General features: G+C 38.5%; 1 protein-coding gene across 2 annotated transcripts in view; it reads right to left on the bottom strand.

Annotated features, from left to right (window-relative positions):
- Window positions 1–231: 231 nt before the first annotated feature.
- LOC102237626 (solute carrier family 12 member 5-like) overlaps window positions 232–26723 on the bottom strand; it is a 45207-nt gene continuing 18715 nt past the window's right edge. Inside the window, exons 4-26 of one of the 2 annotated variants that reach the window (XM_023331868.1) lie at window positions 26207–26353; window positions 25663–25717; window positions 25244–25374; window positions 24147–24394; window positions 23852–24063; window positions 23606–23773; window positions 13088–13186; window positions 12910–12967; window positions 12609–12783; window positions 12367–12485; window positions 12172–12270; window positions 11114–11233; window positions 10866–10970; window positions 10566–10734; window positions 10279–10474; window positions 9907–10076; window positions 9629–9760; window positions 9372–9479; window positions 8947–9063; window positions 8512–8711; window positions 7815–7829; window positions 7592–7736; window positions 232–1812 (exon numbers count right to left, since the gene is read on the bottom strand). In XM_023331868.1, coding sequence (XP_023187636.1) covers window positions 454–1812; window positions 7592–7736; window positions 7815–7829; window positions 8512–8711; window positions 8947–9063; window positions 9372–9479; window positions 9629–9760; window positions 9907–10076; window positions 10279–10474; window positions 10566–10734; window positions 10866–10970; window positions 11114–11233; window positions 12172–12270; window positions 12367–12485; window positions 12609–12783; window positions 12910–12967; window positions 13088–13186; window positions 23606–23773; window positions 23852–24063; window positions 24147–24394; window positions 25244–25374; window positions 25663–25717; window positions 26207–26353 — 4347 coding nt within the window. In that variant the 3' untranslated portion in view covers window positions 232–453. Of the gene's footprint in view, window positions 1813–3255; window positions 6828–7575; window positions 7737–7814; window positions 7830–8511; window positions 8712–8946; window positions 9064–9371; window positions 9480–9628; window positions 9761–9906; window positions 10077–10278; window positions 10475–10565; window positions 10735–10865; window positions 10971–11113; window positions 11234–12171; window positions 12271–12366; window positions 12486–12608; window positions 12784–12909; window positions 12968–13087; window positions 13187–23605; window positions 23774–23851; window positions 24064–24146; window positions 24395–25243; window positions 25375–25662; window positions 25718–26206; window positions 26354–26723 lie in introns of those variants that run through there. The other variant, XM_023331863.1, reaches the window with a different exon arrangement.

The following is a 26723-nucleotide window of genomic DNA, read 5'->3' as shown; positions in this document are numbered from 1 at the left end:
AAATGTGGATGAAATACATAGGGATAAGATCAGACTTCTCTCCACTAACCTAAAACAACATCTCAGTTCAAAATAATTTTGATCCAAGAATGTTAAGCAATTGTATTTGCATAAATCTGTGTCTAAAGCAGCAAGGGATTGAGCTGGCTAAGGTTCAGAGATGAAGACGTGGTTTTGCTTTCTCTAAAATACAGGATTAAATGTTAAATTAACTAAGCAATTGCATAACAATGTAGTATTCAGTACTTTATTAATTTTAGTGTTTGATAATACAATTACTTTTTGCAGGTAGCAGCTGACAGCTCTGTTTTTGTGGAGCATGAATTATATCAACAAAGTTACTGAAAGGTATTGCAAAAATATAAATGCCTACAAGAATTCTAGAGTGTAATGAATATAAACATGTATTTAATAGTGAGATACACACGCCTTCAGTCAGTTCAAAAGACCAAGTCAGGCACATTTATTTTCCATGTTATTGTCCATTAATTGGATGACAACTCTTTGGTGCTGCACATCTGGAGACTCCTCTGCAGTCATTTTGTAGCTGAGTTTAAGTGGTGCATCATAATCTGGGGGAACTTCAAAAAACACCACATCATCAAAGCAGAGATCATCCGAAGGAGCTGCAAGGTAAGGCAGCTTCAACACATAACCTGTCAGAATGCCCCCCAGTGCCGACAGTCCTATCGTGGAGAATAGAGCTGCAACCTGGAAGAGAGCCTGCTCCCTTGCAGTCCTTCCCAATCCCGGTTTTAAACCTGGAATCAGCATCTGCAGTTCTTGCAGTTTCGGGTCCCCCTCCACTGGTGCTCTGTGAGTAAAGATCTCATACAGACTTGGGCCGTAAACTTCCTCATCAGCCATCAGAATAGCACATATCCCTGCTGCGCATGATATAAGTCCTGTTAGTCCGTGCAGATTGTGTATCCCACACTGATCCTGGATCCTGCAGCGTTGTGCTAAGAATGGGCTCAGGTACTTGTAGCCCAGCATGCAGGCAGTGCAGCCCATCATACCCAGCACATACGCAGCTGCAGGTGATATCATCATATCCACAGATGCCCCAACTGTTACTCCCCCAGCCAGGGTCACATTCTGAATATCTGCCATGGTGAGCTTTCCTTTTTTGTTCAGCATTGCAGACAGAGCAAATGCAGTCAGTGTGGAGGCGCTGAGGCCAATAAAGGTGTGCAGGATGGCTCTGTGCTGGTCATCCCCTTTAAGGGTCAGTGCTGAGTTGAATGAGGGCCAGAACACCCAGAGGAACAAGGTGCCCATCACAGACAGGATGTCCGAGTGGTAGCTGCTGTTCTCCTTAACATGACCCTCCGTTAAACCTGACCTGTACAGCACAAACGTCACACCCAGTCCAAAATAACAGGCAAAGAGATGGATGAGAATAGACCCTCCTGCATCATTAATCTTCAGATACTTCAGAACGATCCACTCTGTGACCGCAAACACAGGCACCTCCAACAGAGTCATGACCAGCAGCTGCAGCGGGCTGGTCTTCCCCAGCACCGCTCCGAAAGAGATGAGGACCACCGCACAAGCAAATTCTGCATTTATGAGGTTCATAACTCCAAAGTGGATCTTCCCATTATGATAGAACTGGAAGTAGCCCTGCACCAGGATGGCCCATTGGATGGCAAAGGTGGCAGTCAGAAAGTTAAAAACCATCCCACCGAAGCCGTAGAGTCGGAAAAATGCCAGCAAACATCCAAAGCCGAGAAAAATCATGACCTGTATATCTGTGAAGAATGGGTAATCCTTGTACATGTCATTGTGCATTGGATTTGTCTGATTGGTCTGAAAACGGGCATCAGCATGCTCGTCGTAGGTCACAAAGCCAAAGTAGATTGCAACAAAAATCACCTGGGATACAAACAGGAAAACGGGTAATCTTACTCGAAGGTTAGTCGACCGCTTCTTCATCCTGACAGCTGTCTGGTGCTAATAACAGTATTCGTTTTTGCTGCTTGGACTGTCTCTGTTTACACAAGATAGGTAAAAAAAACATTGGTCAACCCTGCTCTCAGTCAGACAATTACTGTACTGTTTTCTCTGCATGAAAAATGGAGCGGTGCGGACTTTGTCTGTTGTAATAAACAGTTCTGAAAGGTCAGCAGTTTTTACTCAGCTCTTTTTTTAGTATTTTATTACATTTATCTTTGAATTCCTGTTTCAAAGTAAATGTGGTGAAGAGGAACACAATAAGCAAACCTGTATCTGGCTGAATTGTAATCTGCTCATGAAAAATGTGCCCCAATGATAAAAAAATTTATTATCCTGGAACTCCTAACAACAGCTGTGTTACAGCAGCAGCCACAACACTTGCACTCTCTGTCCCCAGTAATAGACTTAATAATCATTGCCTATTTCTGTGTAAAACTGTGGGAACTATTCAAGGAAGCTTATCACTGAAATGGGGAGGGGGAGGGGAAGCTGAGTTTGCAGTTTGCAGGCTCCTGCTTCTTATATTTCTTCCTAAAAAAACACTGGAGTGCCACAAATATTAAGAGAAAGAATGACTCTGCGTGTAACAGTTCATACTTAGCCTTGACCAAGAAGTCAAGGCCAAGTATGTGCCTCAATGATAAAAAAAATCATACTTAGCCTTGACCAAAAAGTCAAGGCTAAGTATAAACAGATTTTTCAGTTTTAAATGCACACTGCCCTGCAAAAGTATTCACACATCTTAAACTTGTTCAGGTTTTTGTCACATTGTAGTTAGAGCAAGGTGGCTCAATCCAAAAGATTGATAATGTTGACAACAAGTCATCAATATTGGATTTGATTGAAAATGTTTCACATTCCCTTTTGAAATTGCATTTTATTTTTGTATTGTAGCTTCTCAACTCTACCTTTGAAACCTCAAAGTTCACTTTTAAATAAAATATTTCTTTTTACTGGACAATGAAGATTCCGGCTCCTTGATTTGGATTCACAGCACAATTGTTACCTTTCTCCTAGAGCTAATGCCTGCATATGACCAAGAATAATGAACAAAGCAAAGTGGATCAGGTTGGTCTCTTATCTTTGTCCTGTATGGTTCATATCCCCTACACAAGGTCAAAGGTAGCTTGAACCACAAGTTCATGCAACGGGCACAATTAACTTCAGACACTGTGTTGGATGCCTTCAGCAGACGCAGCTTCCTTATTACTGAAAAATGTAAAATAAGCTCTCAAAAGAAAAGAGTCCTCATATTTCCAACTTTTATTAATTTAAAAGTTATTACACTTTGTGCAGACATAAAAATATGTAATAGTTTTAAACACATTCCTAACTTAAACCGGTCAACAATGCTAAATGTATCATTATGTTTTGTGTCTTTAATATACCATTTAGTGTAAAACAAACCCAGCATGCACAGTCTGCAAGAAAGAGTTTAAAACAGTGCAAACTAGGAACCAGTATGTATGACTTGTAAAATAACATCCAGTACATGCACAGGGGGTGTTGCTGCAACCACCTTTATCAGTAAAATAAAGCAAACACTTCTCTGTACAAACATTATTAAATAAAGCAATATATTATTGTATTAAGGATGAGGTAAGATTTGCAAACTGTATGCTATCATACAAATGAGAGAAAATTAAAACACAAAGTGAGTCCTATACGAAAGGATGGGGTAATAGTAGATAGAGAGGGAAGTGGGCTTTCGTCATTAAACTTTAATCACAAAGGTCCGTCCAACTCCATAAAGATAATCTATACATGTTCTGGATGCTGGAAACACACTCTGATTTATGAGTTATGTGACACCAAGCGGTGAAACTGCTGACCAAAAACATACAGTAATGTAAATAACTTGATATGCCCCATTAATTTACAGTCTCTTATCAAGAAATTCCCACATGTTGATTACTAATCTATTTCTTTGTCTGGAAAAGAAAATAACTAACTGCACTTAACAATTATTAAACTTGTTTTAGTCTAGGAACAAGAGAGATAAGCAAAAATGTATATTCTGAAGAAAAAGTTAGGACACCCTACCCACCTAACTGATGTTGCCGCCATCAGTGAGATTCTTTTAGCTGTCTACCAGTCTCTGTCCTCTGCCTGAGCCTCTGATATCGGTCTCCTCACTTTCATCTTTTAAGATGTTTGAGGGGTATGCTTGATGTACAATTTTTTTTCAGGTCACAACATGTTCATAATAAAAAGATCTGGGTTTGAACTAGGCTGAGGACTTTCTTCTTCTTAATTCTTAAACATTCTTTAGTGGATTACTGCCATATTTGGGTCATTGCCTCACTTTCCCCCCAAGCACAGAAGCATTCATGGTGGATCATAAGATGATGAGCTGGCTGTCATTTACAAATAAATGAAACTTTAATACCAATGATATTCTTCCTTTGACTGTTCAGCTAAAATAAAACTTTGCAAACACACACGACCAATAAGCTCTCCGTAATATCTAAGCAATTGAACAGTTTTCTTATTAGGAGTCAGAAATGTTCATAAACACTGACCTCCAGTGGTGTAAGTTATACAGATGAAGTTCTCCAAAGGGAATTTGACTGCTTGTTCACAGTTTAATCTAATGGCAACATTGTTAGAAAAACAATCTATAGACAAATAAAACATTAAGATATTTATTTAAGTTGCAAATGTAAAAAATAAACAAAAACACTAAATAACACAATCTAACAGGAAAGGAGCAGCATATTTGGAAAACATGTTGGTAATATAATGATCTGGGCCTGTTTAGCTGCATCAGAACTATACAACACTGTAAATGTTAATAAAACTATGGTTAAAGCAATCCCCCAGCAATAACATCAGATCCATGAATGCAAAAGCTATTTAACCAAAATGTGAAAAACAATTAACAAAAAAAAAAAGAAAAAAGAAATACTAAAGTTTTAGATAAGCCAAGTGAAAGTCCTCAACTTAGTCAAATCAAAAGCTTAAAAATCAAAGTTATTTTATACAGAATAAACTAAAATTAAAACACTTTGATTTGAGGTTGTTGCTACACAGGGAGTGTCAGACTAAATATTACATCTAAGGATCCAATTTTTTCCTTCTTCATTTACCTAAATGAATAAAATATATTATGACATGTGGATATTTTAGGCCTATCTGTCCTCCACAGTTATCTGATGAAGTTTTATGCCAAATATAGACAAAGCTTTGTGGTTTAGCCTTTCTGTAAAAGCTAATGTAATGTAAACTAAACATAAAAACATAAAATAAGCTGGAGAATTAAATAAACCATTAAAACATATACACCCTAATGAATGTAGTTTCTGATGAACAAAGTCTTCTCAAAATTGTAGCAGACACCCTCTGAAATTCACTTTCAATACATTTGTGTTTGTATTTGTGCGTATTTGTATTTTGCAGGTTTTGTGCAGCTGTGAGTTAGTGAGTGACCTTTAGTCAACAGGGTTACCTTTAAACAGATGTTTCTGCATGATTCAATTCAACATGTCAGAAATTCTCAGTACCGCAACTTGTGAAATAAGCTAATAAAAAAGTGCCAGAACATTTCTCCATTGTAATCTCATTTAGGACTAAATTGCATCTGTAAACCTATTTCTAAACCACATACTTTACTGTCCCTATCAATTAAAAGGGTATTTTTTAAAATAGTTTTAAAATTTGGATCTAATACAAAGTTGTTCCTCTAACTTTTAGCAGTTACACAGCGTGCCAGCAGAATGAGGGCAAGGTATAATCAGACCACAAAGTTGACCAATAAAAACTGACAGAGCTTTTTGTGAGGGAACGAGACTTTCTCTCTATTTAGTGCTGCAAAGCTTGGTCAATTTACGAAATTAACTGCAACAGATTCAGCTGACATGCACAATCCTGCCTTTCGAAAAAAGAAAAACAACATCTGAATAAGAGCATTGATATAAAAAATTCATCTTTAAAAATAAGCTAGCATGTGGACATTTTAGATAAAAAATGGCTCTGACACAGCAGAAAGAAAATACATCGTGATGAAGCACATTGTTTTCTATTTTGTAATGTCATCTGCAGTAATGTGATATTGCTCTTCAAAAAGAGATACCACCTAGAATTTTTACTTTTTCCACCGATAATTCTTCAATTATTTAAAAATATTTTATAAAATATATACTTGAATATGAATTCTACAATTTACTAGGTGGTTAACAATTCAAAAGAATGCAAAAATGACCAGATTTATGGCCATGATTTCTATAAAATATTTGTTCTTAGATCTAAAGCTCTATCAAATTTTCTAAAAATGAAATTGAACAAAAGCAATTTGAATGAATGTCATTTCTTTGTATTGAAGTAAAAAAGAACCCACCCTTAGTTGCTTTTACACACTAGTTTTATCTAAATGAACACAGAATAGTCGCCTCCATTAATTTAGTAATTTAAATTACTACGTGGGTGTTGTCATTCATACAATCTCGGACAAAAACCAAGATGATTTAGGTTGAAAAAACTCTCAAATAGCACAGATGTCAAATGACAGATCAAAGACATAAAGGAATTTTTTTTCTTATAGATGAGCAGGAAAAATCCAGAATAAATCAGAAAGTTCTTCCAAAACGTTATCAGGTGAAGTGAGCTCAGATGGGTTGGAGGTAATAGATGGAGTTAGGTCATGGGTCGACGTTCCCGGAAGCTCTGCAGTCTGGTTGCCAGGTGAGGGGACAGGTGATGGGTTTAAGAGAGGATTTTCCTAGAATCACAGAGAAGCAGAAGAACTCACAAGTTCTTTTAGATGCTAATTTAAGCCTCTCAGGAGTAGATGGTGATGACTTCTCGCCCGCCTCCTCGCACTAGGAGAACCCTGTTGAGACCTTCAGTGAGAACCTCAAGGAACTCCATATCTGAGAGACACTCCAAGTGAAGGATTATCACATTAAATAATATGAAGTCTATGCTGTTTTTTTCTAATGCTTATTTTGAGCACACAGAATAATATGAAGTGTAACAACTTTAGAAAATGTGCTTTATTTTTTTATTATTATAATGTTTGAAATTTCACCAAATCCTGAAGAATCCTATTTCTTTGTCATATTTTAAGAATTTTATTATGTTACTTATTTTGATAAGCACTAGTACCTGTACTGTCACTTTAAGAGAGTGTCTTATGACATCAGTACTGTACTACCTTCAGTTGGTGCTAGGCTGCCTGAGAAGAGGTAGGAACTTTTCTTTGCTTTAGGTTACGCTCACGTTTTATGAAATATATCAAATATTTGTAAGTACATGCAGCTGTGAATGTTAATTTGCTTAAATCCATACAGAGGAGTATTCTTTTTAACAAGTTAAAAACATTTTTCTTAAATGTTAGAGCAGATATTGTTGTTAGTTAGTCACAGGGTTTCTCCATGTGTTTGTCTGCTAGGGGAATTCTGACTCCTGTGAATGGAAGAGCTGCATGTTAAAGGGCATTTTTATTTCTATTTATTTCTATCTGCCAGCAACCTGCATTAAAGAACAACCAGCAACTCCTGTGGTCTGACTCCCTTCTTCATCTGAACACAACGCAGAACTCATAAAGGTTAACCGACTGTATAAGACCAAGTAATCAGTAAAGAACACTAATGGTATACACCGGTTACAGAAGGATACAGTTTTCATCGCCCACTCGGTTCTTTGGTGGTCCTGGCATGTTGAGCAGGACTAATTTTGCCTCCTTGGACTTCTTTGTGATGACCTCATTGAGTCTCATTGCTGTGTGCATGCGCCTCACATCTGTCTGGTTCCTGAAACCAGAGAAATTCAACTCACAACTGGAAAAAAGAAAAACAGCTTTTTAGATGCTCCAATCAGAAAGGAAATACAATTGATTAGAAAATGTGAATACTCACAAGCTCTCCCATTCCCTGAAGCGTGAGTTAAAAAAAATAGCAATATTTTTTCAAAGAGCTGCTAACATGTAGCTGCATTTATAAGTTCAATAGATTTCTTTTTATATATGATATATATATATATAAATTATATTTTAACACATGACCCAAAGGTATTTTACTTGGAGAGATTAAAATGTTCAAAGGTAGGCTTTATGTAAAAAGTACACACACAAACTACTAATATGTTTCAAGATTTCACAAATTCATTTTGTGAAAATTTGTATTCCTTCAACAAGGGAAAAGACAAAGTGTAAGTTGACGCAAAAAACGTGTATCTCATGGAAACAATGTAAAAAAAAATAAAAATCATATGTGAACACAGTAATTTAGGTTCAGTTTAATTTGAAGTTACAATTTCATAAAAACAGACAAATAACTAATTTCTGCTTTTATTCCCTAAGTGATCCAGATTATAACTGAAAGTTTACATCTAGACATTTTCCCCAGATGAGTTTTATATATATATATATATATATATATATATATATATATATATATGTATATATATATATATATATATATTAAAAAAAACTCTTTTCTGTGAAGTCTAACTTCCTGGAATGTTTTTGATCTACCTGGCCCATTTGTTATTTTGGGTCTTTCATATAAACCTCAGACAGGCTCATGAGTTGAAGTTAGGTACTAGGTGACTTACGGTTTCATATTAAGGGGGTCTTTGCCTGCCCCTGGTGTCGCTGCTGAGTCCGTCATCCCTTTATCTGGGCCCTTGCTGCCTCTCCAGGTGACAGTGCCTCCTGCAAGCGTGGCAGCAGGTGAAGTGGGACTTGTTGGGCTGGTGGCTGCATTCTTACTTTGGATGAGGCGGACCTGTTTTGGGTTGGAGACAGCCTCAGACTGAGAGACAAACACGTGTGATGACAGGGTGAAAGGATGAAAAGAGACACCTGTCAGTAAAAGTGAAAGTGATTATTCACCAAGCTACTTCCTGCTTCTGGGATCAAGCAACCCCATTTCAAGAAAGAACAGAGGTCACAGAAGCTGAACAACAGAGAGAGAGAGAGAGAGAGAGAGAGAGAGAGAGAGAGAGAGAGAGAGAGAGAGAGAGACAGGGGATGTTTTAAATGTTTACCTTATCTTCTGGTTTTTCTGCCAGGCTGGTTCCCTCCTCTGTGCTGTGTTGGGGCTGCAAGGTTGGCGGGTTTTTACGACGGATGGATCCACGGGAGAAATCAGTAATACTTTGAATCTACAAAAATGAAACACGAAGCGCCCCTTTAGTTCCTGTAGTTTGTTCCAAATTGGTAGAAAATGGCTGTGAAAGTATTCATACCCCTTGACATTATTTCAGTTTGGCTCTTAATAGCCAAAAACATCAATGTATTTTGTTGGGATTTTATGTGTTAAACCAATATAAAGTGGTGCAAAGCAAATCAATAGAAATTTAAAAATTAAAACTAAGAAAATTGTGATGATTAGATAAATGTTGCTGGATAACAAAACCCGTGAAAAGTTTCCTATGTTAATTTCTTCTGGTGGAAGTGTTTTCTAATTTACCTCTCTCTCCATCTCATTCTTTGTCAGATGCATCTGTTTGAGGATCTGAGATCTTTGCTCCATTACTAGTGTCTTCTCGTAGGTGTAAGCTGAGATGTCACTGTCAAGCTTTGAGAGGAAAGCAGATGTTTATGTTAATAAGCATTCTGATAATCCAAGGAACAGGTTTTATTTAGAAACAATGAGCAAGCTTTCCTAGAAAAAAAAAAGTCTTCCTGGAAATAATGGGGGATGTAAGTCTGAGACAAATCTCTCACCATCTCCACTACTTCCACAGCAGCATCAATGCGCAGGTGATAGAGGAAAGTGATGAGGTCTTTCTTCATCTGGATGCTGTTGTCATCCATTTGTGCCACAGTGAAAATGCGCATTTTGCACTTCCTCCACACCTGAGGCAACAAACATTAACTTGAACATGCACTGAAATCCTTGATGTTTCATACTGTTTTAAATTCTCATCACTAACCTAGATGGATTATTTCTCACTACACAGTAAATGTCTGAAATAAAAAGAGCACAAAGTGCTGATTCTCACCTTATGTTGGCGGAGCAGGAAGGGCAGAAGCATCAGCATGCCTCCGTCATGGACGATCCACCACACATCTATGTGGCCTTCAGTGAAGCGCTCTCCATTGGACGGATAACTGGAGATATTCTTAGGAACCAGCAAGGCCAAACTAGCTATGGTTGTCTCTCTAACGGTCTCTGTAAACAGAAAGAGGAAAGAGACAACAAAAGATTTGTACAATCTTTTACCAACTAATAAAATAATAATATCTTGGGTCAAAATTAAACTTCATGTTCTAATATTGTATAGTAATTGATTAAATTTGAATTTATTTATTTATTTTCCAAATATAGCCATAATAAAAGGACATGAAGACGAGGCTGTAAACAGTTTCTTTACCAATGAAGTTCCTGAACTGCTGGTAGCACTCGGGCTGCTTCCAGTTCTGAGGCCAGCTCACCATCACAGTATTGTGCTTCAAACCCCCAAGTCCTCCAACCTGGATCAGGTGTGATGTCCCATCTCTCATGTTGGAGGAGAAGACCACCTGAGAAAAACCTTTCACCCTCTCTGTCTCCATCAGCTTACGCAAAGACTGCAGACAAAGATGCACAACTGGAAATTCCACTTTGGAACTGAAAATGTGGGTAGAAAAGCTGTGTATCTTTCAAAGGGAAGCAAGATACCTGATCTGCCCTCTGGGCTTCACTATAGCTGTCAAGGAAAGTTCCTTGAACAGCAGTACCTACAATGGTCAGGCCTTTGCCTGCTTTAAGCTGATTGGTCAGAGAGAGCAGGCGGGGCTGCTCCACATTCTGCTCAGCATCCATGCTCACCAGCACCAGGATCTGAGGCCTTGTAGCAAGCAGAGAACCACAACACCACAACAAATTAGTGGAAAAATAATCAAAAGGAAAAAGCAAACTGGTTTGAAGTTAGCACATTTTTTCCATATGTTCAAATACAAATCATATGACTAAACAGACCTCCAGTTTTTGGTGTGTGGCGGCCCCTCCTCCAGCCTCATCAGAGCAAATCGTGCAGCACTGAGCGAAATTCCTCGAATGCCATCTCCCCACTCCTTCTCAGCTCTGTTTTAAAACATAACAACAATTGACAACAGATTTATTGCAACTACGATGATAAGTAATATACCCTAAACAAAGAAAACCTTGTAATTTTAAAAACCTTATCCATCAATGATGAATTACATGCTGCTGTAATGATTACTCACCCACAGAACTCAATATATTTGTAGATGCAGGTGGCAATACCCATGGCGACTATGGCATAATACCAGGAGCAGATGAACATGAGCGACAGACACAGACTCATACCCAGGAAAGACAAAGCCCTGTTGGTGACAGGATGTCAAACGTATGTGACTATTTACAGAACATTTGGTCCTCTCCATTGCTTTTAAAGGCCAAATGTCATATTTTAGAGCCACCTAAAACCTAAAACCTAAATATTTTTAATGAAACATAAATAAAACAGTTTGCCTTACTTTTTTTCAAAAACAGATATGTTTACAACACAATATTTGGACTTAAAAATAGTCTTTCAAGTCATGCACTCTAAAAGGGCGAGGCTGTTGTTTTTTCCCCTCATGATTACGTAACCAATAAAATCCTGAAATTAAGATAAAGAATAAAACTAAAATGAGAAAAAAGGATACAACCCAAATTATGCCATATCTGTGACAAATAGTTCAAGCACAGAATGTGTGATTTTTAATGAATGAAATTATTTAATAATTTTTTTTTTTACAAAAAATATATAAAAAATGTCTATGCACATGGCAAAAGTCTAACAACAAAACTGCATTAAGCTTTTAATGTTTGTACCAGCAAATTTTAATGTACTTCTATTTAAAACTGTACTCCTCCCTAACTTCACCTGCCATTGTTACAGCAACAAAAATCTCCCATTGATGAATGAATTTTGGGATACAGTGGGTAATGAAGGATACATCAGTCCTTCATATCCAGGGAAAAGGAGAACACATTTAAAGGAGCTGTCGAATTTGGACAGCCTTTGTTGCACTGCTGTGATGTAATCAACCTTCAAAAGATGCAGTCCCTAATTTTAAATGCACTGTCCAATGTATCCTTGTCTTTTATTTGGAACTTTAAGGTGCAATCTTGACTGCTTTGTCTTCTTTTACATTCACACATGTTCCACATATCATATGGAAATGAACAGAGCTAGTGTGAGTTGCAAGCCTGAACACAACTGAAAAGAAAAATTCTTAAAAATGTTGATATGATATATATGGGCTTAAAGGCTTACCAGTGGTAGAATTTAAATCGTGGCCTCCAGTTTGGTGTCCTCAGCAGGGTCTGCAGGGCACAGGCAAGATTGACAAACATATAGCACATCAAGAAAAACCTAAAAACAAAAACAAAATGTTAGAAATAACAAAAAGATGAAAATAAGTAAATGCAATTATTTTGCCTAACAGTGAATTCATCCTGGTATTCTTACATAGACAGGATGGGAGCAACTGAATCCAGGGAGGCAATGATAATGCCAATCTCACAGATGCTAGCTGTTAGTAACAGTGCCCAGGTTGGCTCCCCGTTAGCTTTACCATGTCCAAAAACCTAAAAGCAATAACCACAAAAAAAAAAAAAAACATACATCAAACTTTAAATCCTCATGTGTTTGTTTCTGCATGACAAGGGAAGGTAAATAAATCGGGCTTTAGTAGGAATTCCTGGACTAACTCTGAGAAATGGGATGATGCCGTCTCTTGAGATGGCTTGCAGTAGACGTGGAGCTCCAGTCAGACTCTGAAGTCCTGCACCACAGGTGGAGAAGAAAGAGCCAAACACGATGACCCAGGGAGAAGGCCATGCCAGGGTGCCAATCACCAGGTTACCGTTAACCCCTTCACCAAACCTGAAGAGAGGAGGCAAAATCTCAGCTCTCTATCTCTTCTCTATCAATGCGTGCAAGGGGAATTTAAAACCATCTGATGCAAATGATTAAAAAAAAGTGAAAAGTAAATAAACCATGCAAAATTACTTGTCTCTCAGTACGACTCCTTCTATGCAAGCACCAAACAGGATTACACAAGACATATCTAGGGAGGAAAAGTTAAGAAACACTACTTGGTTAAGAATATTTGTTTATATATTCATAATCCTCTGGCACATGTTGATCTTTCTTTCCTTTCTGCCAATGTTTGACCAATTAAGGATACACACAGTGGAGGTGGTAGTGATGGCTGCAATGGTACCAATCGGGATGGACTTCTGGGCATCGCGCAGATCACCAGAGCGATTTGAGCCTGCCATGATCCCTGTGAGTCCCAGAAAAAAAAATCCATTTAGAGATTCACTCTTAAAATTCTGTCTCCCCCCCCTCTCTTTTTTTTATAACCAGAATCACTCAAATATTTTCACAGTTTTCGGCTTAATCTTTCATAGATTTTCTTGCTCAGAATAACCTGTCAAATATAACTGGTTTGCTCATTTTATAGTCAATGTAACATTTTATTCCACTGAGTCCATTTGTGTTTGCCATGACAGGTGTGGATGTGTGGACTTGAGACTACAGCTCCTGAACCTTGAATCCAAACATATAGTATGATTCTGTTGGATAAATTGTATTTTTAGTAATTATCAAATATTCGTTGTATCATGTAGCCTTGTAGTAACATTTAGATAAAGTTTAAATATATGCTTTTTCTCTTTTTCCTCTATTCTAAGTAATGTCTCTGTGTGTTGAATAATTATGATTCCTTCCTGTGACTTCCTTGAAGATGCCATCAGCAAAGCCTGGGAGATAGCGGAGACAACAGAGTTTATTGCCCAGCAATAAACTCTGCTTTCCTGTGTGATATACAACTTGTTTTACTCAACGTCGGCCTGTGTCTGGTACCCGACTGAAGCAAGAAGGATTTAGATTGTAGATAACATATGTCTAAATAGTAAAGGTCATTAGCGCTGCAGCCATGTGATAAATTGTTTTGTCCCTCCCTTTTAGAAGCTGCAAGCGCCCAGTGTAAGAGGGTCCCCTAAAAAAGCAATAAAATAGAGGGAGCGGGAGATGTGTTTCCAGAGTAGTTTGGAGATTTGTAACTGGAAACATCTCTCTGTCTGCTCTCCTCGCGAGTATACAAGAATCTAACTCTCTTTGTCTTTCTTGTGTTTGTTTAAATTGTCTCTAATAGGTATTTAGACCTGACATTATTTTGGTCCTTCGATTGCCGGTCGCCAATACACCGGAGGGATTCCGGCGGGTCTGGTCGACTCCAGTGCAAGACCGTGCGCACGGCAAGTTTCCTAGTGGAAGCTTATGAGGTCCTGTTCAAGGGCTGGCTCTCGACCTGCCTGCTGGGATCTGACGGTTGACGGTGCTCCAGCGAAAGACAACGGGGGTGAGTGGATTCTTGTTTAAAAGTGTGGCGAATGACTGAGGGTCATTGCGCGAATTAGAAAACCCTGTAAATTCTAGACTCTAACAGGTAAAAATAGGACACTGAATCCGTGAAGGGCGTCCGAAGTCCTTACGTAAAAATTTCGTGGAAAAGGCGCACGGAGCCTAGTATAAACCTGCTGTAAAATTTCGTGGATTAGGAAATGTCAAATTAAAATAATAAAAATTTAATCAACAATAAAATTCTTTCAATCAGGCACTAAAATTGTAATTGGAACGGATGGCGGAGTCCGGTGAAGCAGGCGCTTAAATTCCGCAACAAAACGTGTGCTTGTGTGTGTGCTTGGAGATATAAATACCACTTGGTGTTTTATCTCATATAAAGCAGTAGGGTTGTAACCAGCAAACCTGTCTTGGATGCAGAGGTAAGAACCTCCCACTCGAAAGAGTTGAAGCGGGGGTTACCACTACAGGTATTTTTAATTGCTGGCCTACTGGAAAGATCTCCAGTTATTAGGATTCCCTAGGAGTCGAAAAACTGGACCAAATTTTATAAAAACGCAGATTTTTTATAAAAAAAAAAAAAAAAAAATGGGGAAGAGTATCAGTAAAACTAAGCCGACAGCCAGTTTAAAATCAAATGACTGGAAATATGTTGAAGATCGGGATCCGCATAAAATAAAACATTTAGATAAATGGATAACAAACTATAACTTTGACGGCCGTCTAAACTCACAAAAACTAACAGTACTGCAAGATAAAATAAAACAAAAAGCAAATTCAAACCAAAAGAAAATGCGTAAAGAAGGCTATGAGGATGTAAAATTTTGGTTAGAATTAGCACAAAACAGAGAAGCGGGGGAAAAGAGATCAAAAAACCTGCTGTTTTATAGACGGGAGGATGATGAGACGGGGCCTAGAGGTGTGAAAAGGCAGGCAGCGGAGCAGCACGCAGCAGGAGGGGGAGGGGAAGTAGCTGAAGTTAACAGATATCAAAATAACAAAACAGAAGGGGAGAAACAAATAGTACAAAATACAAAACTATACCCCGACTTGCCTTCACCACCACAATATGAAGAGAAAGGTAGTGAGGGACCTATCACTAGATCACAAAAAGTAAACTTTAAATGGTCTAAGAATTGGGGGGAAGCTTTAGTGCAGGGAGCTACAGCTCCCACTGAGCCTAATCGCCCTCCTCCTTGTTGCCCTTCAGAAGAGCCAAATAATCAGCCACACACAACTGGCCTTTATCCTATGATTCAAGTAGCAAATCCGAATGCAGGAGAAGATGGAGCAGCGCCCACGATTCTAGTATATAGAACGTGGACCCTGGAGGATATAAAAAAGGCGCTAGAAGGGATCACACCTCTTAAAGAGGATGTGAACCGCTTTGTTGAAGACATGAATAACATACGTGAATCTTATCATTTAAATGGAAATGAGGTTCAACAGGCTTGGATGACTGCTCTAGGCAGTGACTGGCATCATGTTCGAGGAGACTGGACCCCATTGTTAGCAGGGAACCCTCCTCAAGTTCTTGCACACAATAGTAATGAATTAACAAACAGAGTTAATGCTTTAGCAGCAAGGACAGTTCAAAGATATCAACGCAGAGCAAACTACACTGAGATAAGTAGAGTCAAACAGAAGGAGGAAGAATCGTTTGATGAATATAGCCTGAGAATGACAAAAGTATTTAAAACACACAGTGGGTTAGTGGAAAATAATGATGAAAATGGTCCATATAAGCAACAGCTAAAAAATGCATTACATGCAGGGTCAAAAGATGCGATTAGAGCGTGGGTAGCTAAACATTACATAGGATTGGGCACTGGTACTTTAGACGAATACATTAACCATGCTATACACGCAGAAAAGGTCTCAAAAGAAAAGAAAAAGGTTTCAGGAGCCTTTTTCCAAGATGAGGAGCAAATATTTTATCAAGAAAGGAGAGGCAGAGGAAGCTTCAGGGGTAGAAGTCAAAACCCCAGAGGACAGAGAGGGAGAATGGGAAGAGCAAACTACAGACAAAATAATTACAGACAAAATAATTTCAAACAAAATGATTTAGGATGTTGGTGTTGTGGGAAGGAAGGACACATAGCCAGACATTGCCCAGAAAAATACATAGATCAGTCAGCATGACTAGAATCAGAAAGTTTAGAGAGTGAAGAAGTCCAATTAAATCTACAGGATTTATTATCTATGGATAGTGTAAGACCAGAAATAACTCTTTTCATAAATGGTAAACCTGTAGTTTTCCTTTGTGACACTGGTGCATGTAGAACAACGTGCAGAGAAAACATTACTGGGGTAAAGATTAGTGGGGAAACTGTCGTCGTGAGGTCAGCTGGGGGAAAATTAACGCAAGTCAATGAATCAGAGCCAGTCTGGCTTAGAGATCCACAGGGACAAGCTTGCCAGTTGTCCATTTTGTTGCTCCCAGAATGCCCAGTAAACTTATTAGGCAGAGATGGCCTTATACAGCTAGGTTTAGCTTTGATTCCAACCACTGATGGGCACATAGCAGTTAAAAGGCAGTCAGAAATGAAAAAGGGAGATTTCTTTGTTGTTAAGGGCAATGGAAATCCACACTATTGTTATACACTAGAAGTGCCCTGTAGACCCCCACATAACTTTGCTCAGGCACTCCTGACAGAGGGAGATAAAGCCATCTCTGCCCTACAGGATCAAATGCCTCCTGACAATTTACACATAACTCTTTGGTTCAGGAATACGGCTGGGCCTGACAAGATTTATGAAGACAGGCTCAACAAGGTCACTCCAGCTAAAATTACAGTGACCTATCTGTATACAGATACAAAACACACAGCCGTTGCAGCTGTTGCTCTTCCTGATGATTTAAAATCTTTAGACAGAACGCAGACCTCCCCGCATGTCTCTCTGTTTAAACAAAGAAATGAGCAGTGGAATCAATTAGGTAATCTTGTTGAGGAAGGAGAAGCAGCTACCGATTGGGTAACTACTTCCTCAAACATAGAAACTAGTGCTTCCACTGGGTTAACTAGAAAAGCATTGTTCTGGACAACATGGGTGCAAAAGGGACAACATTTGTACTCCAAACAAAACTGACAAATGTTTCTTACAGAAGAAGAGGAAGTCCTTTTAAAAGACGTTCCTGATAAATTATGGTCAAAGGGGCCCACAGATGTGGGTCTTGTCAAGGAAGCTTTGCCAGTACAAATTAGACCCAAAACAGAGTTTAGACCAAAAGTTAAGCAATATCCTTTAAAAGCAGATGCACAGGAGGGTATAAAGCCAGTAATTAAAGATCTTATTGAGGCAGGAGTCATAGTGCAGTGTGAAAATTCTCCATGTAACACTCCTATTTTTCCTGTTAAAAAACAACCACCTTCTGTTGGATGGCGCATGGTTCAAGATTTACAAGCAGTAAACAATGCCGTCATTCAAAGGGCGCCGTGTGTACCTGATCCATATACATTGTTAAACTCTCTTAGATCAGATGCAAAAATATTTACTGTTGTAGATATCAGTAATGCCTTCTTCTCAATACCAGTTGATAAGGAGAGTCAATTTTGGTTTGCATTTACTTTTGAAGGGAACAGGTACACATATACCAGGTTGCCCCAGGGCTACTGTGAGAGCCCTACAATTTATTCTCAAGTGATGAGTGCCAGTATGTCAACATTTCAACCTCCAGGAGGGAGCCAAGTCTTGTTGTATGTAGATGATGTTTTATTAGCATCTCCAAACATGGAAATCTGTAAACAAGACACTTTAGCACTTCTAAAACATCTAGCTGAGGAAGGTCATAAGGTCAATAAAAATAAACTCCAACTGTGTAAAGAACAAGTAAAATATTTGGGTCATAATTTAAGTGCAGGAGGGCGGACCATAATGGAGGATAGAAAAATAACGATTCTCCAAGCACCTAAACCACAAACAAAAAAACAGATGATGTCTTTTCTAGGATTAACTAACTATTGTCGAAACTGGGTGCCTAACTATGCAGAAATTGTGGCCCCTTTAAGCAAATTAATGTATGAAAAAGATCTGAAAATGTCTTCCTCTTTGGAATGGACAGAGGCAGCAGAGACAGCACTAAGTGAAATAAAGCAGGCCCTAGTGTCAAGTGCTGCGCTCGCCTTACCAGACTATAAAAAACATTTTTTCCAGATGGTGGATTGCAAAGGTCAGTATATGACCTCGGTGCTAGTTCAGCAACATGGTGATAAAATGAGACCAATAGCATATTTTTCTTCCAAACTTGATAGTGTGGCGTGCGCCCAGCCTCCCTGTGTGAGAGCAGTGATTGCTGCTTCTATGGCAGTAGAAGTTAGTGCTCCTATAGTACTGTTTCATCCGTTAACATTAAGAGTACCACATGCAGTTTCAGCACTATTATTACAAACAAATATGATTTTTTTATCGCCTGCGAGGCATCTCTCTTGTATGAGTACATTATTATCACAACCTAATCTAACTATTGAAAGATGCACAATTTTAAATCCTGCAACTTTGTTACCTCTTCCAGATGATGGTACAAAGCATGATTGTCAGGAAATGGCAGAACAAAATGCAAAGAGTAGAAATGATTTAAAAGATCTACCATTAGATCACGGTGAAATACTTTTTGTTGATGGTTCCTCAAAGAAAAATGTACAAGGGATAACTCAAACTGGTTATGCAGTAGTGACTGAAAAACTAGTGTTAAAAGCTGAAAAACTTCCCTCGCATTATTCAGCTCAGGCTGCAGAATTGATAGCGCTAACTACCGCTTGTAAACTAATGAAAGATAAGGAAGTGACGGTTTACACCGATAGTCAATATGCGTTTGCAACAGTACACACGTTTGCACAATACTGGAAAAATAGGGGTATGATAACTTCTACAGGAAAACCAGTAACTCATGCAGACTTATTAAAAGATTTGCTACAAGCTGTGCAGCTACCAAAACAACTAGCAATCTGTAAATGTGCTGCACACACCACAGGGAAAGATAAAGTGTCTCTAGGGAACGCCTTTGCTGATGAGATGGCAAAAAAAGCAGCGGAGGGGCAAATAAAGGTCTTACATATGGAAGAAAAATCAAACATATGACAAAAGATCCTAAAAGACATGCAACATTTAAGTCCTGACAAAGAAAAAGATCTTTGGATTAAAAATGGAGCAAAAATAGAAGATCAAATCTATAAGTGACCTGCAAATAAGCCTATCTTGCCAAAAAACTTGTATAGGTGGGCTGCAATATTGAGCCATGGCGTTTCGCATGTCTCAACTGGAGGGATGATAGGGCAGGTGCATCAATATTACAAAACTTATGGATTTATTTCTTTTTCAAAAACTTTTTGTAGAGCTTGTTTAATTTGTGCGAAACACAACTCTCAGGGAAATTTAAGACCGCGCAGAGGACGATTTCCTAATCCGCAATATCCATTTCAAACAATACATATGGATTTCATAGAATTAAATAAAAGTGAAGGGAAAAAGTACTGTTTAGTAATAATTGATGCTTTCTCTAAATGGATTGAACTCTTTCCCACGAAAAATCCAGATGCTTTAACAGTAGCAAAAGCACTTTGTAAAGATATCATTCCTAGATATGGGATTCCTGAAAAAATATATAGTGATAATGGAACTCATTTTGTAAACCAAATTATAAAAAAAATAGGAACCATGTTTCACATGGATTTAAAAAATCACTGTGCTTATCACCCTCAGAGTGCCGGATTGATCGAAAGGATGAATTCGACAATTAAAACTAGACTAAAAAAGTGCATTGAAGAAACTGGTAGGCCCTGGACGCAGTGTTTAGATTTGGTAAAATTATACATTAACATTACAAGCACATCAGGGCTTACACCGTTTGAAACTCTATTTGGAAGACCGTATAGACTGCCACAGTTTAAAAATCAATGGGAAATAGACGATGAAGCTAATTTAGCTGATTATATGAGAGCCATGTTAGAAAAACAAAAAGAAAAACAAACTGAAGATCACTCTTCTGTGTCTCAGCAGGAAAATCTCTTAGTGGAACCAGGAGATTGGGTGCTCATAAAAAGCATTAAGAAGAAGCACTGGTACTCTCCGAAGTGGGAAGGGCCGTACCAAGTTTTGTTGACAACGCCTACAGCTGTGAAAATAGCAGAGAGATCAACTTGGGTACATTTAGTACATTGCAAAAAGGTCATTTCATTTTAAAAAGTAGCTAAAAGAAGACAAGCTTGAGACGCTCACTGACCTGCAGCGGAAAAGCCCAGGTAAACAGGGGGCTAAACTGAATAGAGGTTTGGTCGTTTGAAACTGGTGAAGATTGTCCACAACCCTGCAGTGTTTTTAGGAGCTGAACAAGTTTGCAATCTTAGCAAAATGACAAATAAATGTATTGTTTTTGTTTTTATTGTTTTTGGTTTTTTGTTGTGTTTTCGTGTGGAGAAACTTTATGCAAGAAAGAACTCTTGTAGCACTACTCATGGAATGAGAGTAGGGATTCAAGTGTGTATTCCACCTCGTTCTAATACTATTGTTTCAGTCTCCTGGGCAGGTTTAACATCAGCAAAAAAGAACAAAGGGATAAATTACAGGGACAATACTTGGTATATGACAAATGATATCTCTAATACCGGTTGGAAAACTTTAGTAGCTGACGAGGGTAATAGATGGACAAAGACTTGGGGTACTACAACTTATGCACAATATCACAAAAAACTACTGACTATTTCACGCACAGATGAAGGAGTACAGATAGTTATAAACACGATTAAACATCCTTTAATTCCTCCTAGTTTTCAAGAAAAAGCAGATACAACATGTTGGGGATTTTATTTATGGGCTCACACATCAGGGGCTGATCCAAAATTTTTAATAATCTTTTGTGAAGAATCTAAGGAAGAAGGGGGAAGTGATACTTCTCCATGGACAATAGGGGTAAAAGTGAAAGAGGTAAAAACTGTTGATGACTGGTTCAGGGTTGCCACAGGTGTGTCAGGTAATAATAATAACTGGTTGTTAATGGTAGAACAAGCTGCAAAAATGACTAAAAAAGATTGTGTAGTCTGTATGGAACCACGGCCTCTACTTCGTGTGACTCCAGCGATAATCACAAAACAATGTTTGTTAGAAGTAATGACTAAAACAAATCTAAAAGGCACCTGTGTGATTTATGATGCAATATTTCCCCTCGCTGCAGCAGATGAAAAGAAACCTTTATTTTCTAAGAAAATAGCTCCAGCTAACTTCACATGTGTAAATATAACGGGAACTGGGAAAAGAATAGGGAATCTTACTAAAACTATGTGTACTACTGTAATTACTGTAAACGATGACTTTAACCCTATTTCTCGTGCAGATGTCTGGTGGTGGTGCGGTGATGACAGACTCTTTGATAGATTACCTCGAAAAGTAACAGGTTTTTGTGCATTAATTTCTCTGTTATTACCTGTATCTGTATATCCTACATCTGTTGAAGATTTAATGCTCTCTTTGTCTAGTGTTTTATTTCAGAAGAGGCAACACTTACAGAAACGTGAAGTGACATGGAAAAATACAGATATTGATCCGACATACATCGATGCCATCGGAGTCCCTCGTGGAGTGCCTGATGAATATAAATTAGTTGATCAGGTCGGGGCTGGTTTTGAATCTACAATTTGTTGGTGGTGCACGATTAACAAAAACGTAGACAGAATAAATTACATCCATTACAATGTGCAAAGACTGGGAAATTGGACACAGGCTGGTTTCGAGGCAGTGCATGAACAGCTGGCTGCTACTTCACTGATGGCTTTCCAGAACCGTATAGCTCTTGACATGTTGCTGGCTGAGAAAGGAGGGGTGTGCATGATTTTTGGAGAAAAATGTTGCACATTTTTACCAAACAATACAGCAGCTGATGGAAGCTTAACGAAGGCCATTACAGGGCTTCGAACCCTTAACGGCAAAATGAAGGAACACTCTGGAGTGGATACTTCCATGTGGGATGCATGGATGGATGCCTTTGGGAAGTATAGAAACCTTGTGTCCTCTGTCTTAGTATCAATTGCAGTTTTTGCTGCTATTTTGACTTTGTGTGGATGTTGTTTTGTTCCGTGCCTGCGTTCTTTGTTTAACCGTCTCATTACCACAGCGATTTCACCCATGGAGGACCAGATGGCACAGATGTATCCTTTATTAGAGAAAAAATCTGATGTTGACAAAGAATACTCTGATGATGACTCTTCTGACAGGTATCCAGATCCTGACTTTTGGACTGGGTATAACCCCTGAGTGTAAAAATGTTTGCTTTCCAAAAAATGAACTCCCAGCTGAAAATCATTTGAAGTGGCTGCTCTTGGAGGGATAAGAGATGTGGAACAAATTTTTGATAAATAGGGGGAAACTGTTGGATAAATTGTATTTTTAGTAATTATCAAATATTCGTTGTATCATGTAGCCTTGTAGTAACATTTAGATAAAGTTTAAATATATGCTTTTTCTCTTTTTCCTCTATTCTAAGTAATGTCTCTGTGTGTTGAATAATTATGATTCCTTCCTGTGACTTCCTTGAAGATGCCATCAGCAAAGCCTGGGAGATAGCGGAGACAACAGAGTTTATTGCCCAGCAATAAACTCTGCTTTCCTGTGTGATATACAACTTGTTTTACTCAACGTCGGCCTGTGTCTGGTACCCGACTGAAGCAAGAAGGATTTAGATTGTAGATAACATATGTCTAAATAGTAAAGGTCATTAGCGCTGCAGCCATGTGATAAATTGTTTTGTCCCTCCCTTTTAGAAGCTGCAAGCGCCCAGTGTAAGAGGGTCCCCTAAAAAAGCAATAAAATAGAGGGAGCGGGAGATGTGTTTCCAGAGTAGTTTGGAGATTTGTAACTGGAAACATCTCTCTGTCTGCTCTCCTCGCGAGTATACAAGAATCTAACTCTCTTTGTCTTTCTTGTGTTTGTTTAAATTGTCTCTAATAGGTATTTAGACCTGACAGATTCCAAGTCCCCTGACTCGAGAAACTCTTCTCAAAATTCAAGATCTCCTGGAGATCCTTTGAACATTCTTAGTTCACCCTCATCACTTTTTTGACTTTACCAAGTCTGTCTGGCAGACCTTTCTTCCCCATATCCAACTCACCACAAAGTGATGATCAATTGACAGCTATGCCTCTCTCTTCACTCTAGTGGCCTAGTGACATAATTCCACAGGGATAATAATACATTTACAAAACTAATCTTGACCTTTGGCCAATGATGGCCTGGGACCAAGAACTCTTGGGTTCTATGTACTTGAATATGATTGTTATCAATGGTTGGACATTACTGCCATAAAATGTGCTTTTTATACCTTTAAATGTGAGAAAAAAGGACTTGTCACCTGTAACAGAAGGGAAATAAATCCCCACCAGTAGGGTGAAGAAGCTGGTGATGTCAGCTAGGACGTAGCGATTGGCATTGGTGGTCGGAATTTCAGGATCCACATTGGATGAGATTCCACGCTTCTCCAAGATCATACCCTTCTCCAGATAGTTTCCAAATAGGTTCTCTGGGAGAAAAATGAGTGTGCATAAAGTGTCTGTGGTGTAATCGTCAAACTATGGTACGGTTGTGTTACAGAACCAACCTGCAAGGATCCCACTAGTGACCCCAGGAATGCCCTGCATCTCTGTAACATTGTTGTTGATGAAATATTCATCACATGTAGCATTGAGGGAATCAGAATCACAGAATGACCTCCACAACTTTGTGGTGATCGTCTCATTGTCTATTTCAATGACCTTTGCACAAACGTCATATGATTTAGAGAGAAGTGTTCGATTTCCAAGGAGACAAACACTGCCAAGTCAAAAATAGACAATAAAATGTATTGTTAAGTTAAGCAGAGATTAGTAAAGAAACTTAACAAGAGTGTCACTTACGGAAAGACAGGAGGCTCAAGGGCAGTCTTGATGATTCCAGCATAAACGGCCAGAATAGATAGGATAACACAGGCCAGGAAGGCTAATGCCAACTTATTGACATATTTGACCCCAACAAACACAACTATGGCCATGAAACTGAGCACGATGGTGCCATATACCCGCATGTTATTGAGGAGAGCAATCTCTGCCTCAGGACCCTCCAGGCCCTCAATCTTAAAGATGGCTGCCTGTGGAACAATATAAATCTGAGGGAAAAAGGAAGGTATAGACAAAATAAATTATTTCAATATCTAAATACAGCCCCCCCCCCCCCACGCACATATATATATATATATATATATATATATATATATATATATATATATATATATATATATATATATATATATATAATAAATGAAATGTTTACATGTTCTCTTACTAAAATAAATGTACCACATCAAACCATTTGACAAGACAGTTTCAAAGTTTCAAATGAAATAGCCTGCATAACAAAAAGTGAACATTAAAAAAATAAACCTTTAACGTATTGTGTACATCGTCGTACTAATTATTTTAAAAAAGTAATTGTCAAAAGTTGAAAAAGCTAGAATTCAAGCAAAGATGTTTGATTGACAACATCTGGGACCTCAAACATATTTTTGACAACATGTTTGATTGGCGTTTCTCAATTTACGGATATGCCTGCTGCATTATAATTTTATCAATCACTTTGCTAACAGTCACACTGAACAATGTACTCTTTTCTTTTCTATTGCTCTTCTCTTTTATGTTGTTTGTCCACACATAAATCATGTGTGTAAGATTGTCTGTTTGACTTCAACACAGGGTGATAGGATGACATGCAGCTCACCAGAGTCTGGCACCAATAAAAAAAAAAAAGTAAATCCAGCAATGTATCAAGTAACTGATTCTTCTTCTTTCTTAGGATGTATGCACTACTGTCTTCTAAATAAATATTGTATTTTGATTTGATTTTTGACATTTTCTAAACTTAAATATTGCACCACACAGAACGAAGACACCAAATGAAATAACTGCCAATTAAGACAAATACGTTCAAAAGCTGTGTTTTTTCATTTGGATCCACTCACCAGCAGAATTTCAATACAACCCAGTATATACATGGCCCCAGCAAAGGTGGTTCCCAGGTAGAAACAAATCCCCACAGCACCACCGAACTCTGGCCCCAGGGAGCGAGAGATCATGTAATATGACCCACCAGCTGTGGGTCAAAACATATACTGGATTCAGTGTTCTGATCTGTCATACTCATTAAGACAATCCTTTGCAGAGGTATTCATACTCTTGTTTGAGTAAGTATTTCTCATTAGCCGTAGTACTACCCCAAACTTGAAAATATGTTATTGGGATTTCATCTTCAAGACCCACACATATACCTTTCACCTGCACATTTTCTATAGACTTCAAGAATATTCCTGATAAGCTTCCTTGTCCCTGCTGAAGAAAAACATCCCCACAAAAACATCCCACACAGGAGGAAGACCCTTACCTGGTACGACTCCATTTGTTGCTATGGCACTCATAGAGATGGCTGTGAGCATGGTCTGGAAACAGCAACAGACAACAAACATCAAGTCAAACAGCAGACTGTCTTATTTGGTTATTGAACGGTTCAGTGGACAAATAATATCTCTGATTTGTCTCATTTGATTATCACGTACATCTTAAAATTTTGTTTTATTCTTCATATTGAAGGTTTAGCACTTTGTTGAATCTCTCTTCACATAATGACCTCCAAGCAGCACATATGGACGCTTTGCTTTGATTTCTTCTTTTTTTTTTATTTGAGTAATTTTGACAACTAAAGCCCATCAAACCAGATGTCAGGATTCAAGTTCAACATCTGTACATTAAACTAAGAATGAATATGCCAGACAAGGACATCTGCAGGTTTAATGCACTGTGTCAGAAAAAAACATATATATTTTTATGGACAGAAATGTATTTCCCCAAGTGTAATTAGTTTTTTTTTAAAGATCATCTTCATCATACAACAGATGAACCATAGAATGAACATTTGAATTTTAACACACCGTAGAGCAACACATGAAGACAATTATGAATGAGCCAAAGACTCCGCCAATCCCAACCATCCATGTCATCCGCAAGAAGAGGATCACTCCAAAAATATTCTGGATGCATGGCAAGTAGACTCCCATCAGAGTGCCGAGCTGGGGGGCCTGGAAAGCACAAACCACAATGACAAATGGGAAATGTAAAGGGCCAAGTGCTTTCTCATTACATACCTCAATGCATTTGTTGTTTTGGCCTCGTGTAATATGACAACCCATTCTCACTCCCGACTCGTCATATATTGACGCTTTTGCAGGTTCCCTCAGCGTCACATGTTGACGCGAGGGGAGTACCCAAACCCTAAGCCTAACCGTAACCCTTACCCTAACCCTATCCAGATCGTCGGTTTTGGACGCTTAGGGAGTGGTACAGCATTCAATGAGAGAACCCGTCTCGTCAATTATTGACGTAAAGAGGGGTACCCGACGCGTCAACATGTGACGCTGAGTCCCAAATCGTCAATATATGATGAGTCGG

The sequence above is a fragment of the Xiphophorus maculatus genome, chromosome 1 (assembly GCF_002775205.1).
Source record: "Xiphophorus maculatus strain JP 163 A chromosome 1, X_maculatus-5.0-male, whole genome shotgun sequence".
NCBI classification, from domain to species: domain Eukaryota; kingdom Metazoa; phylum Chordata; class Actinopteri; order Cyprinodontiformes; family Poeciliidae; genus Xiphophorus; species Xiphophorus maculatus.
Note: the sequence above shows the minus strand (reverse complement) of the source record. Positions and strands in the feature narration are given on the sequence as shown.